This window comes from Cadophora gregata (genome assembly GCF_030347475.1).
Source record: "Cadophora gregata isolate MNR1 chromosome Unknown scaffold_6, whole genome shotgun sequence".
NCBI lineage: Eukaryota > Fungi > Ascomycota > Leotiomycetes > Helotiales > Ploettnerulaceae > Cadophora > Cadophora gregata.
In genome coordinates this window covers 1,434,662-1,449,321 of record NW_026695929.1, presented here as the reverse complement: position 1 = coordinate 1,449,321, position 14,660 = coordinate 1,434,662, and the positions used below count along the sequence as shown (strand labels likewise).

The 14,660-nt window shown below is 48.1% G+C and overlaps 7 protein-coding genes across 7 annotated transcripts; 4 read left to right on the top strand and 3 right to left on the bottom strand.

Moving 5' to 3' along the window:
* Positions 1–352: 352 nt before the first annotated feature.
* RPB10 (DNA-directed RNA polymerase II subunit L) lies at positions 353–768 on the bottom strand (the record flags this gene model as incomplete). The annotated part of the gene is made up of 4 exons (XM_058505913.1): positions 353–398; positions 488–574; positions 627–685; positions 733–768. The coding sequence occupies 4 exons, from the start codon at positions 766–768 to the stop codon at positions 353–355; spliced, it is 228 nt and encodes a 75-aa protein (XP_058358436.1).
* Positions 769–1,011: 243 nt separating this feature from the next.
* ONS95_012287 (uncharacterized protein) lies at positions 1,012–4,217 on the top strand (the record flags this gene model as incomplete). The annotated part of the gene is made up of 3 exons (XM_058505912.1): positions 1,012–1,505; positions 1,551–2,368; positions 2,416–4,217. 3 exons carry the CDS (start codon positions 1,012–1,014, stop codon positions 4,215–4,217), a joined length of 3,114 nt encoding a protein of 1,037 aa, XP_058358435.1.
* A 634-nt stretch (positions 4,218–4,851) lies between these two features.
* Positions 4,852–5,651, top strand: ONS95_012286 (uncharacterized protein; the record flags this gene model as incomplete). Its single annotated transcript, XM_058505911.1, has 3 exons — positions 4,852–5,389; positions 5,458–5,544; positions 5,593–5,651. The coding sequence occupies 3 exons, from the start codon at positions 4,852–4,854 to the stop codon at positions 5,649–5,651; spliced, it is 684 nt and encodes a 227-aa protein (XP_058358434.1).
* A 592-nt stretch (positions 5,652–6,243) lies between these two features.
* Positions 6,244–7,206, top strand: ONS95_012285 (uncharacterized protein). Its single transcript, XM_058505910.1, has 2 exons — positions 6,244–6,580; positions 6,638–7,206. Exon 2 carries the CDS (start codon positions 6,695–6,697, stop codon positions 7,055–7,057), a length of 363 nt encoding a protein of 120 aa, XP_058358433.1. The 5' UTR covers positions 6,244–6,580; positions 6,638–6,694; the 3' UTR covers positions 7,058–7,206.
* Positions 7,207–7,435: 229 nt separating this feature from the next.
* ONS95_012284 (uncharacterized protein) lies at positions 7,436–9,138 on the bottom strand (the record flags this gene model as incomplete). Its single annotated transcript, XM_058505909.1, has 3 exons — positions 7,436–8,654; positions 8,801–8,930; positions 9,000–9,138. The coding sequence occupies 3 exons, from the start codon at positions 9,136–9,138 to the stop codon at positions 7,436–7,438; spliced, it is 1,488 nt and encodes a 495-aa protein (XP_058358432.1).
* A 351-nt stretch (positions 9,139–9,489) lies between these two features.
* ONS95_012283 (uncharacterized protein) lies at positions 9,490–9,843 on the top strand (the record flags this gene model as incomplete). Its single annotated transcript, XM_058505908.1, has 3 exons — positions 9,490–9,498; positions 9,548–9,690; positions 9,762–9,843. The coding sequence occupies 3 exons, from the start codon at positions 9,490–9,492 to the stop codon at positions 9,841–9,843; spliced, it is 234 nt and encodes a 77-aa protein (XP_058358431.1).
* A 328-nt stretch (positions 9,844–10,171) lies between these two features.
* Positions 10,172–11,439, bottom strand: ONS95_012282 (uncharacterized protein; the record flags this gene model as incomplete). The annotated part of the gene is made up of 2 exons (XM_058505907.1): positions 10,172–11,189; positions 11,240–11,439. The coding sequence occupies 2 exons, from the start codon at positions 11,437–11,439 to the stop codon at positions 10,172–10,174; spliced, it is 1,218 nt and encodes a 405-aa protein (XP_058358430.1).
* Between the last annotated feature and the right edge of the window lie 3,221 nt (positions 11,440–14,660).

The following is a 14,660-nucleotide window of genomic DNA, read 5'->3' as shown; positions in this document are numbered from 1 at the left end:
AGCCCTCGATCGAGGTTGGAACGGTGCAAAAATCATGCGCTGTCCATGCGATTAGAGGGCACAGAGACGGGGAAACAACTTTCTGGGATTAAGAACATAGTCTGGCGCGTAAGGGTTCGCGGGTCGGTCGGCTGCTGCGGCGCGGGTAATCAAAGCTTTGTTGGTATCGAGGCAGTATGAATAGAATTCGTCTGATATTAGGAATCGATTTGCTTTCTAAGAAGCGTTCCTCGCGCGCCGCGCAATCCTCCAACGCCATGCAAATGCGCCATGTATGTGATGTAGCCGCCGAGCATGTGCCCTTTTCCAAACTAAACGCCTAAAACCTCAACATCAAAAGATCAAATCTGCCCTAGTTCATCGCCGCCTTCTTGGTATCTCTGTCTGCGGGGTTGTATCTATCATAGAATGTCAATACTAGTGTAGAAGGGTCTCCGCATGGCTTGAAAGGATTCGGCGTAGTAGATTATGGTGTCGCAGTACGTACTTGAGGAGCTTCTCGATCAGGTCGACGTGGGTCATTATCATTCTGCGGCAGCAATAGCGTTTACATCCTAGCTGATCCATAGCTTCTCTGTTGAAGTTATTAGTTTGCTACAGATAATCAAAATGCGTGCTTGACTGACCCATCTTGTACTTGGGCATCTATGAGCTTCAAGTATCGCTCCCAGAGGTCTCCAACCACCTGCGTGCGAGTTAGAGAGGTATAAGATGGGGACAGGGGTTACGTGCCTTCCCGCAGGAAAAGCATCGCACAGGGATAATCATCTTGGAAAGGTTGTGTTGTTGTTTGTGCAAGATCCGAACAGTTGTGGTTGTAGTTGAACAAAGAGCCTCACAGCTCGAGTATTTGAGGTTGTCATCGTCGGCTTTCCAGTTCACAAAATTTTGACGCTAAGATTAGCTTGGACCGATGTTTACCCGAATCTACGACATTTTTCGGCTGTATTAAAAAAAGTTCAGGTTCTTATCACCCAAACACCAATTCCACAGATGGACTCTGCCAACGCCATGGCTTCGTTATTGAAGCGCAAGAGAGCTCCAGTGGAGGTGATGGATACGCCCAAGCCATCTAAAGCTGTCAAAACAAAATCCGGGACTCCTTTGCGAAACTCCATTCAAAATCCAACCTGGGAGGCAGCTTTTGATCCACCGCCTGCAACAGAATTGGTGAAGATCGAGACCCCTAATGGAGACAACAAAGGGGCGAATGGGCACCCACAATCACCAGAGTCGGTCGAGTACGAAGACTTCGTCACGAACGGTTCTAAGGAAAATAATGTGGTGGGAGGAAGCACTGGGAGGAAGATGAAGAGGAAGGGAAGAGTGGACAAGCCAACCGTAGAACAGACCGTTGAAACCTCAAAGAAGCAATTGCAAAGCCGTTCAAAATTACCTGCTTTGGTCAGTACGTTCAAGAAGACTGGTCAGGAGCCTTGGAAACTTTCGTCCTCGATTGGTGGCCGAATGATCAACGCAGATCCGATTTTTACTCGAGACGAGAAGTAAGTTGGCCTATCTTATCTATGAAATGTTGCTGACTTCTGCAGGTTTATTATAGTTGCACATTTTGGGGCTGTGCATGTCTATTCAACTGCAAACTCGCTCCTCACGCGGTCAATCAAGTTGAAGCTCAACGAGTTAACCGAAATTCCCCCACGGATCATTGCTTTCTGCCTGTCACCAACCAATCCAAACATACTATGGGTTGCATGTTCAGATGGATCTGTTTACAGCATCGATTGGAGTTCTGGTGTTGGGTCTGAGCAATACTGGGGTGTGTCTTCAACAGGATGTATTCATATGACTGTAGCGTCCATGGAATCTGCAGATCGACGACGGGATGTCGTGTTCACGACCGAGGCGCGAAAGGATGGAGGCTTCAGAATTACGGCAAACGAGTTGGCTCCACCAGACAGCTCAATCCAAACAGCCGCCAGAACCATATACACCTCTAACCAGCGAATAGACTTTCTGAAGACAGCGAGGGAAGGTTCAGTCATAGTGGCGGCTTCTGGGAGTAAGGTTCTGGTGGGACGTCTCCGATCAACCGAATATGACACCATCGATAAATTGCGATATGAGTTCCGAGTCTTCGAATCATCCGACGCTATCAAAACTCTAGATATTCGCGTGACCCAGAGACCTGGGGCAGAAGACATGAAAAAGGCAAATCCACTCAAGAAGATTCCGGTTGTTGACTTGGTTATTGGGGATGTCAGAGGTGTCATTTTTGTGCATAATGATCTGTTTCCAAAGATTTGGATTGGCTCAGAGGGGCAGATGTCTGGTGTTAGTCTTGCACTTGCCCCGAGGAAGCTTCATTGGCATCGACAAGCAGTGCATACTACCAAATGGTCCTTAGATGGTAAGTTTGGAATTATTACGTGGGGAAACACATTCTGACTTCCACAGGCAACTACATTATTTCTGGTGGTACTGAAACCGTCCTCGTACTTTGGCAATTGGATACTGGAAAGCAGCAGTTCCTGCCACACATGGCAGCAACCATACAGAACGTTGTAGTCTCGCCAAGCGGAACATCGTACGGCGTTCAGCTCGCAGACAACTCAGCAATGGTCTTGTCCACGTCTGAGCTGAAGCCAATTGTCAACATTGCAGGAGTTCAAACATGTGTCGTCGAGACCGAGCCTTCTATCGAATCGCAGGTTGAACGACTCGAAGAAGGCTTTTGGAAGCAGCCATTAGTGCAAAGAACGCCTGCAGTAATCAGTCCTACCAATACTTCACAACTTCTCCTCGGCGTCGGGAAAACTCAATTGGTCCGAGCCAAAAAGCCACTGATTCTAAGCAACCCATTTCTTCAAACGCTTGACCTGGGTTCTGGTCACAATCTATCACGCCAGGCTTTGACGAGGACGAATATCACAAGCGTAAACGCAGCCCCTGGTTTGCACCGCATCACAGAGCCGAGAATCACACATATGAAGATTTCCCACGATGGAGACTGGCTCGTAACAGTTGACGAGTGGATGCCGCCGCCAAGAAATATCCATGCAAGTAAGCGTCATGAAGCAGATCTCATCGAGCGCCAACCAAGGAGGGAGGTGTTCTTGAAGTTTTGGCAATGGAACTTGGAGAGCTCATCTTGGGAGCTGGTATCGAGAATAGACGCTCCTCATAGTTCTACCGGGGAATCGGGAGACGCGGGGAGGATTCTGGACCTTGCTGTTGATCCAAGCTCGTTACGAATTTCAACCATCGGCGAGGATGGCATAGTTCGCATATGGACCACGAAGACTCGGAAGCGGGATGGAGTCGTCGTTCGCGGAAAAGACAATAAGTCTTTGAGGAATTGGAATTGCGAATTTGCAGTTGCCCTTGGCAAGGCAGAGCTTTTAGACGGTGCTGACACCCCTGCGCCTTCAGGATGTGTTGCATTTTCCGAAGACGGATCGATTCTGGCTGCTGCTTGCAACAGTAATGATGGTCTTGTACACTTCATGGACCCGGACTCTGGCACCATCCGCCTCTCCCAAACTGGCCTTTTCGAGGATGAGATAATCGGTATCTCATTCCTCGGCCAAGATCTCATTACTCTCTCCGATAAACTCATCGTCTTTGATCTCGTCTCTGAAGAAGCTCGTATCATCATTAAAGCTAGCGAGGCCACCAGGTCTCTCTCTACCCGCCAGAAGCAAGAGATGATGCACCTCTCCGTCGACCCAAGAAGCCGCACCTTCGCCGTTGCCCTCCCTATCATCCGCGACCCATCCTCCCTTCGCACCGCCACTTCGGAACTTATCGTTTTCCACCAAGACACGCGAGAGCCTCAACTCAAGGAAGCTTTTTCGACACTCATCACTGCTCTACTTCCCGCTCTCAGCTCTGATGGTTTCTTCATCATCGATACCGCTGCGGAGATCTTCTCTGTCATCAAGAAGGGAACACAGAACATCACTATGCTCGCGCAATCTACTTCAGCACTGCAGCTCGATGCAGCTGAAGAAACCGCTGACATCATGCCGCTCGATCAAGATGATGATGATTTCGAGGACGCGGAGGAATATCCCACACCTGCTCCTACGCAAGACGGTGAGGAGGATGAGGAGAATGATACTCCTGTTGTGCCGCAGCAGAAATTAGCAGAGATTTTCAACATCGGACCAGCGTTCGCGCTGCCGCCACTAGAAGAGATGTTCTACCAGGTTGCGGATTTGTTTGCGGCAAAACCGCTGAAGAAGGAGTTCGTTTGACGTTATTGGCTTGGAGTCATTGCATGAAGGACGTTATGGAGTTCTGTGGCATTTCAGCGAGGCATTGTACAAATGGTTACACAGATGGTGAAGGAAGTGCGAAAAGTACGGAATGAATGAAACTACACACCCCGCCTGCTTTCTCCTTTTATTGTCTTGCCAAAGCTACATCACAGATATAAGAACAAGAGGTTTGGACACGTCAAACGTACTGGCTGCCAGCAGGCTCATGAAAGATGAGCGGCTTGTACGCTGCTCAAGAGCCACTCGCCTAATCAAAACAATGACTATTATGTGCTCGACTTTCGAGCATCATCTGATAGACCCGCTGTATTCTGCTATTCATCGAGATCATCGGACAATAATAAAGCGTATGATGCAATAACTCACGAGTTCGCTATCTATATAAACCCCTCACCGCGTCTTCTGCGAATCAGTTGAAGGGCAGCAGCTACCCGCTTCCTTCCAGTTCCGTCTCAAGGAGTCGTTCTGTCCCAAGCCTCGATCAAGGCACTTAAAAGGCGGTGCTTTCTCCCTCCCGTCTGCATCTCATCTCTCTCAACCCAACTTTTGGACCAACCTCCCTTTGGAAGCCAGCTTTTTCAACTTCAAGTTGCCCCATCAACGCATCGCAATGGCTCGTCGTCTCCTTGCGCTCATGACGCTAGCTATCGGAATCGCTCAAGCCCTGGCCACTGATCCTTTGGGAATCTGCAAAGATTCGGGTCCTCGCACATGTTCTGGCAACGATCTCGAGCAACTCTTCATTGCCAACGGTCCCATCACCACTCTCGATTGCAATTTCACGCTCTCGGCTACTCTGGATGGCACAACCATGTTCTACGCTATCATCTCTTTCACTCCAACTAATCAACGATATCCAGTTCCATTTTCATCGTTCACTCCAACAAACGAGAACCCAATCGTAAAGTTCTCTCTCAGGGACAAGAAGATCTCAACCGTTGTTGCACCCTACCCTGACATTGGACTGGAAGGCGAGAAGTATAGAGAGATTTTACTTACTTATAAGGATCTGGATCAGTATGGCAGCTCAAATGTCTTCCTTCTCAACGGACTTGGTAATCTGGGGTTGATGGTTGAGGTTGAGGGCCGAATGAAGTGGCAGTGCATTGATGGGACTGTTGCCCTGGTTCTGGTTGCACCCGAAGGACGTGAGTATATATTGGTCACCTCAGCCTATCTCTGATATGGAACAGTTGTGGCTGACAATAATGTGAAGGGAATTTCATCACCGATAGTGGAGCTTTTCAAAGACCTTATCCAGGACCTTTGTTGATTGACAATGCCTTCGGAGGCAGACTTTTCAGTTAGTGCTCGATATTTTCCATCAAATCAGTAACCAACTTTTCCATAGGCTCCGGGGGCATCTTCAAGAAGATCGATGTCGTTGTACACATTGTCTCGGAGGAATGAGTGATGTTTCGAGCAATGTCGGATAGACACACAGATTCGTCGTTCACACTTGAAAGTTCCTTCTGTCTGGTTCAACTTGACCAGACAGAAGGACTGTATCTATCAGCTCTGTGGGCGATCTTGGAAGGATTGAAGGGAGTTTTGCAAGAACTTGTAGAATTAGGGCCATGGAGGTGATTTTTGGAACGCCATATGCTTTCATGACGTGTACAATTCGGCCAACATGATTGTAAATTATTCTAGGTGCATCACATTGATCAGAGATATTCCGTATGATATGATCATTGGCTCGAAGATCGTAAATGCTTGAACAGAGATGATGTGAGGCATGACGATTTGAGCATTAATAGTTTCGAGAATACAATGTAAACTGTCTGTCGGTACATTCAGTAATTTTGAGGAAAAGCGTTGATTTCACATCAGAGCTTAGCGATTGCTAGCGTAAGATGGGTATTGTGGTGGATCTTCTCTGGAAACCGTGGAAACAAATTTTGCATTTGGGCCACCCGATTGGGAAGATTACTACTTGTCAGATAAGGAGCTACTACAGAGAGAGAGAATCTCCTAAATAAAAGGGTAGCGTACTCAGTAATACGGCCCATAGTACTGAGTCTACGCCTACGATCCCCATATTTCTAACACCACTAATCAGCTCTCATCGCCAACCAGAGTCATTAGACTTGAAGATTCGGAGCTGCCACTGCCCCTTGATTAATGAGAAGTTCAAGACGAGGGTATGAATACCTCAAAGAAGCAGAAATGTTACAAGGATTTGGCAGGAGAGCAGAGGGTATCAACATAAAACCAGCCCTTACGAGCACATAAGAGGAAGAAGTTGGAAGCCTCCGAGCCGGCGTGACTCGAGTTACTACACCGACATTGAGCCAACTGTAAAGCGGATTCTGATAAAGCTGGTCATTGCCACATCTGTGAGGGAAGCGTCTCGTGGGCCAGAGATTGTGAAGATATTAATCCACCAGAAACAGTACTTCTTCACCGCTAAACGATAGTCTTTTACTTGCCACTTGAGTTTATCGCGGTGGATGATTTTTCTTGTCAACTACTTTCTCCTCGCTGTAAGTAAGGACATTCGGTCAGATGTCTACGCCGCAAATGTTCCAACATTCTCAACGAAAGGCAAGACTGACACCGTTCATTACGTTTTCGGTATGCACCCTTTTGACACCATCCACTCCGGACCCGTCGCAGCTCGACCAAAATTCTACATCACACTTCTGGTGTTGTCTGTCACGACGTATATCATTGCAGGTCTGGCGCATAGGCCTCCCGAAATCAGAGGAAGAAAATGGCTCTGGGCCGGGACGCACCCCAAAGATGCCCTCGTTGCAAGACCCTGGTTCAAATTCAGGGTTTTTGAGAGCCATGGGCAGAATAACAATGAGTAAGATACGTGTTTGCGCCACCGAGAAGCAAGGTGAAGGAAGAGATGATGGCAAAGCAAATAGGGCAGGTGCGGTCGGCAGAGGAGGTGTTAGGGCTGCTGAAAATTGCAGATTGTCAAGTATTACACAAATACAAGTGGAACTCAACAAAGATTATTTTAAAGAATATGCCATTGCTGAGGGACGCGCGTGCACAATTGTATGCCGGCCTTCCTGCCATAATATACACCCAGCCTCCAGAACCATGCATGCACGCAAATAACCAGCCGCGCCGGCGAATAAACCATCCATTAAAGCAGACCAGACCAGACTAGACCGTAACTCCAGGTTTTGCCATGGGAACCCGAAGTGAAGAAGCAACCAAGGAGAATTTCCACCGGTCTACACGTTAGCCTTTCGACCACTGCGCTTGACGGATGAAGCAGCAGCAGAAGCTGGAGTCCGACTGCCGCGTTTGGCAGACGAAGCTGGTGCTGGGCTAGCAGTTGTCTTCCTCTTCTTACTCGCGGGTGTCTTGGTGTCCTCCTCTGCGGCAGCCATAGATGGACGTCCACGCTTTTTGCTGGCTGGAGTTGCGGCGGCAGCTTCAGCAGCAGCGGAACGGCTGGGCTGCTTCGGCGTCTTTACTTCTTCGACGGTCTCGACTTTCGTGGGGCGGCCACGTTTCTTTGCCGGAGCAGTAGCATCCTTGGCCTTAGCTGCTGATGTTTTCTTGGTAGCAGAAGCAGCAGATTTCTGGGCCTTGGCAGGACGTCCGGCTTTTGTTGTAGCAGTGGCCTTGATCTTGGGCTTACTTTCCTCAACTCCTTCGCCCTTTGCAGGCCGACCTCTCTTCTTTCCAGCAATAGGCTTAGTTTCCTCAACTCTCTCCCCCTTAGCAGGTCGCCCTCTCTTCTTTTCAGCTGTAGTGTTAGTGACCGTAGTAGCCTTCCTAGCTGGTTGAACGGTTCTCTTTACTCTTGTTTTCTTGGTAGTCGTCCCGGATTCGTTGATGAGCAGAGCAGCCGGCTTGACAATACGTCCTGTCCGTGTGCGGTTTGTAACTGCCTTCGCTGCCTTTGCTCTCTCCGCCTCTCTCCTTGACTGCTGAGCCTTCTTTTCGGCCTCGGACATAGCAGGGCGACCTCGAGGCTTACCACTTGGGACATATACGGGCTTGACTTTCTTCTCACTTTCGGGCAGAGCGGGACGACCAGACTTCTTAACCTCAGGAGTCTTTTCCTTGATCAAAACGTAGGCCACCTTTTCCAGCTCAATAGGGGTACACTTCAACCTCGACATGACTGTTTGGGCTTCTGCGAAGATTGCTTCAAACTCCTTTGTGGTATACTTCGGCTCTATCTTCTTGCCATCTGCAGTCAGGTAACTGAAGAGCTCGTCGCTGAAGAATACAACGTTTTGGGGATCGTGGATAGCGAGCAAGAGCGAAGCTGTGGCAGGTCCAATTCCCTTCAGAGCAGAGAGCTTTGAGATAACCGTAGCAATATCCTTATTGTCCTTTGCGTAAGCTGCGAATGCGTCTTTCGTAGCATCGGCGACAGAGTCGTTCGTATTGCTAGCAACGAGCTTTGGTAGAGTAGGGCGAAAGACACCGTGGTGGCTGAACGGAAGTCAGTTTGAGTCACAACAGATCCAAAGCCGAATAAAAAATGCGCCTGTAATGCAGCCGGCTCGCTCCTCTATGCGCCAAACGTCGTAGGAGAATGGTCTGTCGTGCAACAGCCTTCGAGGCTTGAGGAAACTTACATTTTCCATTGAACAAGCTTCTCAACATCCGAGAGCTCCATAACACGCCCAGTAGCCTTAGAGAAATTCATGGGCGCAGTTTGATACCGGAATTTGTCGAGCTCTTCCAAGGTAGTTGAACCATCCTTTGCTTTAGAACGCGTCAGTGTCCGTTTCGTAAATACCTCAATTCTATATCCACGAAATTCATAGTACTTACGAGTCTTGCCATGAGTCTTCAAAGCCTCAGGATATCGGCCCAAGGCCTCCTTGAAGTCGTCCACGGAGATCGAACTCGCCATTGTCGAAGATGAAGATGCAACGGTCTCTTCTTTCTTCCCGAAGATTGTTCGAAGCATTCAGACCGAATGCTTAGAGACAAACTTCGATGTCGTTTGCCGGAAGGTGAGAAGTTTACGGAATTATGTTGGATATTTTTCTCCAGAAAGAAAAGAGGTTGGACGCGACGAAAGTGAACCGCGTCAGTGGATACACCTTGGACTCATAAGCGAAAAGACCCCTGCTTGTTGATAGGCCTAAAGAGGCAGGCGGTGAGTGGTATCGGCTGTCCTTTTTTCAGTTCCGATTTCCACTCCACTGTACAAATATCCCGCTCTGCCCCTCCACTCTAAGACTCTGCAACCGATCAACTTGACCGACCTCCCTCCACAAGAACTCAAGGTCTCTCAGTCAGCCACCAAATCGCAAACATGGGAAACGTAAGTCAACCCCCGCGTATGCCTAAGAGATAATCTAAGAGGACGTTAGGGAGCAAAGGCAGCCTCGAAGCGCGACCGCAAGGACGACAAGACTAAGGTCGCAAAGTCACAACTCAAAGTCAATGAGAAGGCCATGGATATCCAATGTGTCATCTGCAAGTCCACCTTCTTGAAGACAACTCGTGCGCCAGCGTATGTTTTCTCCTTACTCCTCCATCGAAAGCCGCGCAAGAAGGATTTGGCTGACTGTTTTCTGTGGAAAGACTTACGGAGCATGCAACCAATAAGCACAGCAAGGCTCTTGCGGACTGCTTCCCAAATTTCGTTGCCGCCCCTGCCAAATAAATGCACCCACTCGACTCAACTTCACCGGGGACATAGGGTTGCAGAGATGATTCGTGTATGATGAATCAACAGACCCGAGTTGTGGCATGGACTGGATTTTCTTTGTTGCGTTTTGCTATGATCGTTGTCGCCGGAGAAGTCATGAATGAATGAATGACATGAGCGGATTTTGTAGATGGGTTTGTTTTTTGACTTAGCTAGCGATTGGCGCTTCGGAGGAGTTGAGCTACATAAACAATCGGCAACGCATAATGTGTCTATGATAGACTCTGAGCCTGCCTTCAGCCCAGTACAGCCTGCTGTCAGTGATTGTGAGTTAGTGCTTTCTTCAGTGTGCCTCAACGGCATTCCCTGATCCAGGTGTTCCAGGCTTGCCATTCGAGGCTAGCACAGCCTCTTTACTCTCGGTTTCTTCTCGTTCCCTCCTTTGTTTGTCTCTGATCTCAGCCAGTATATCTGGATACCATCTCTCGCCTACATCCGGATGGCTTTTGATTCTATTTTTCAGCGTAGCCTCTCCCAAGGTTCTAGCTCCATTGCCTCCACTAAACGTAAACTCTACATCATCCAGTCTTCCTCCATTCCTAGCCACGACCTTCCTCCGCATCTCCTTGATTTCCTCCGGGACTCTTCCCACTCCACCTCCATTTTCCCAGTCATTCAACTCGTCAAATTCGGCATCCAAACTGACTCCTTGGAAGAACGGAACGGAAAACCGTGCGCCCGACCCAGGAGCTGGCGACAAAACTCGATGTGTAGTTGACATGCAGACTCCTTGCGTAAGAGCTTCCATACCCTGTCCAATAGCCACCACCAGTGTGTTATCAATTGGCGGACAATCGATCCATTCACCAGCTAGGTTCTGAACTTGCAGGCCCCTGTGCTTCGTGACTTGCAACAAGTATGATGTGAACATGCTGTCTTTATGTGGCCCAACTCCCTGGCCTTCTGGCACTGCTTCCCCTTCTTTCCAAAGTCCCAACTCCTTCAAGTCTGGGTATTTCACAATCTTAAGCTTGTGTTGCTGGTCGATGTCGAAGTATTTATTAAAAGCGGTCGGCGATAGTCCGATAGCTTCAGCAATCAGAGACGTGAAGAATATCGATATTTCGCCCATGCACGTGATATATTCACTGTACACGGGCTTGAAGTTGGGCAGATATGATGGGGATGGCCACTGGGTAGGCGCGAAGAGGTTTCGGTAGAGGGGTTGATCTGGCGTGCGTACAGGATGGTCTGTGGAAAGGTCGATTTGCTCACGGTGATCTATTGTTTGAGCTGTGATCTCGGCATCGAGGCGGGAGTATCCTAAGAATGAAGGGGCATTCTTCATCTCAACCTTGAGTCTGGAACATAGTCAGTATATACATGCTGGGAGAGAGGGATGTTGCCTTACTTTTCTTCCATTGGCAGATCGAAGAAACATATCCCCTCCTTAATGACCTTCTGCGTGAGTTCTTCTGGTACACCCACATTCTTGAGGTATAAAAATCCCACTTCTAGCAGTGCATGCCGCAGCTGTTCCAGAAACTTCGGCTTCGTGGATGGATCTTTGGCCTCAGCCAAGTCCAGGATAGGGATGGAATCAAAGGACATGGTGGAGATTGAGAGAGGTTTGGAGAGGAGAAGGAGACATGAAAGGAGAGAATGTATACTTTCCTATCGTAAGACGGAAGGACGAGCATCATCTTCACAGATGGTTTCGCATCGCGCCTTTCGAATGATGTGCTCATTGGTGTCATCCATTGGAGGTTGAACCCCGCACTCCACTTTGGAGATGACTAAGCGTCGCCAACTCATTGTTGACTTGATTGCTGCCAAAATTTACGCTCCCTTCGAGGTTTAAGCGCAAAACTTGGCAAGGCATCAAGACAACCCTTGGAAGGGCTACTCTCTAGAACTCTAAATGCCTCTATTACTAGTATACTATTGTATGAAATTTCTAGCGAAGTAAGAGAAACCTGTGTCATCGTCCAGCCTTCTAGATCTGTCGTTAGAGCGTCCAGAATCGTTCTCTTCGTCTCCGGATGATTGAGATCAGGGCTTAATCGACAGCATTATTCGTGATTTGATGCAAACATAGCTCCATAAATGCTTGACGGGCTGGCCCGATCCTTCATTTGCGGTAACTATTACCAGATGATGGCTGACCTCTGAAGTCACAAAAACATCCCGCGACTTTTAGATTGCCTACATTACAAAATTGAATTTGCTATGTCCTTAGGCCCTCGAACATGGTTCTCCATATTCGCGAGGGGGTAGTGTTGTGCTTCCTCCGTGTCTCATCAGAAGATACTTTAGCTAGCTTACTCACAATGCTGGAAATATCACGCACTTCAGTGTCCGGAGCCTTCAACATTGTTCCGAGCAGAGACCAAAACCGGATAGAGCATGAAGTGCACTATCGTTTAATATAGCTATGCACTTGAGGTATTCTCATGCCGTTATGTTTGCCGCGAAGGTATCAAGTGACATTGGTCAGATATTGAACTTACTGAGCAACCACGTACTCACGGTCTGTATGGTGGTTTATAGGTACGTTTAACTGTTCTAACGTATCCATCATATGCACAAATCGTTCGGGGATCTAGAATGGTGCATACTGACATCAAGATGCTATAGTGGACTGTCTTGTGCTTCAAAATCGCTCGACTCGCTTATCATTCGGCTTTGTTTGTTTTCAAGTCCCCAATGCTTGCCTGACCCTAGATATCAAGATCATCTCTCGTCTCATTGACCACTAATATATGTTGGATGCACCGATTCAACAGTTGTATCTTGTCTCATGAATACAAATAAGCTATTGCGCAGACGATCTTGATAATGGATATGCTTTGTGCCGCAATTACAACCCAAGCAACATGACATTTCAAGATTGATTTTCAATGTCGCTACAGTCCTTCAAGATTATATTCCTAATTCAATAGAACAATTATGGTAGATATGACCAGGTGACATATAACTGGCACTGCTGCGGAAGCACCATGGGGTGGCAGGACTCTCAGTGCCACGGTTTACATCAGCGAGTGCGTCGAAATCTGGGCACTGACTAGAGGTAATTATGTGAAACACGGCTCTTCGGGATGTGTGTTTACAGATCTGACTGACCAGCAGGATTAACATGTATACTGACTTCTATTTCGACAAGATAGCTGCTCAGACTGAATATTCATTTCCAGTGCTGCACTTTTCAGCGTTCTGCAGAGCGTTCTCCAAACCTCGCACCAAAGCTTATAAGCATCTAGAAAGTTTGTACCATTGCCAGACTATGTATCGCGGATCAAATCACGTCCGATGTCGCCGTGTTTTGTGGACGCGGGAAGACAGGGATCTTAAGCTCAAATCCGGGACAAGAAGAGATACCACCTCTGGAGCACTAAAGGACTAGCAAGCCTTGTCTGAATAGCTTTATCGCACCTCGGAATTTATGTATGCTGATCTGGGTCCCGGACGTAGGTTTCAAGTTGCTGCTTGTTCTAAGGACGAGCAAGGCATTAGCGAATATTCTCCCAGCTCTTGCAATCAGAAATCATATGTTTGCCGTGTGTATGGAAGAACTTCATCCCAAAACTAGGATGAATAAAGCTCTTTCCTGTGCAGACTTACCCAAAACATTCATAACATCTCACTCAGAGCTGCAAGATGTTGAGCCAAACTTAGGTCAAGACCTTGAGGCCAAACCGGCTCAGCTCACACAGGCCTTCGGGCTCTATTCCAACATTCGAAATCCAATGTGCAAAAACTCACCCAAGCCTGAGTCATGTCCGAGCAGCAAATTCTCTCGTATTTTCATTCCACCTTTCCGGGATTTGATTATCCTCCGAACCAACATCACTTTCTTATCCAAACCAGGCAGAAACATGATTACCCTCCAAGTTCCAACACATATCCAAAACCAACACATCGCATCATCACACATGCAGCAGCAGCGTAGATCACATTACGTCTTGCAGACTGCACAGAGGTCCTCTGATCCCTTCTTCTAGACTATTCCCCGCTTGACATGACATGTACCATGTCCTACGCCACATGCCGAGGTTTTGCAAGGATACAAGGAAATAGGAACAAGGACCAGCTCTCGAAGTTCGACAAGACATCCCTTGACAGCAAATATCGAAGCTGAGAGACGTCCTCCGTATATGAGGTGACGCCACCACTGGAGAACCTGCATGAGCCGCCGCAGCCTTGCAATTGTCACACTTTCCAGCTCAAAATCTCATTCACTTCGGACTACTTATTGAAGAAGCCGAAAAGAGTGGCCTCATCAGCAAATAACCAACAGGCGTAATAAACTTTCCACGCCGCAAGGAACAATCAGAATACGAATAGGAGAAGAGAAAAAAAAAGAGCCCAGACAAAACTTCATCTGGAGCGCAACATTTGTGTGCGAACCTCAGCCCGAGTGCTGCAAGGCGTAAGCGAAGCACAATTGACGCCGCCGCTACTGTACCGCGAAGTGAAGGAACCTCAAAGCAACACGGCAATCCTGTTCCTGTCCAAACAAAACTGGCCGGCTATCTAATAGTCCGCGACGCCCCAATTCAGTAGCCAAAGAGAAGCAAGAAAAATCGCACCAAGGTGTCTTGTTCCACTCTCTGCAGCGATTTTGGCTGCGGCAAGAACTGCCATTGTGGCCAGTATCCTCAAGTTTGCGTTTCGAGCTGAAGAGAATCCTCTTTCGCATGCAGTCGGAACCCCACTCCGAGGTATAGCGCCAATTAATTGTTCGTATGTCTGTATCACAGAGGAGAAGTATGGAATGAACGACACTTGACTCGGTTTTCTGCAGAAGAACGAAGTCTTGGGCAAGGTTTGGC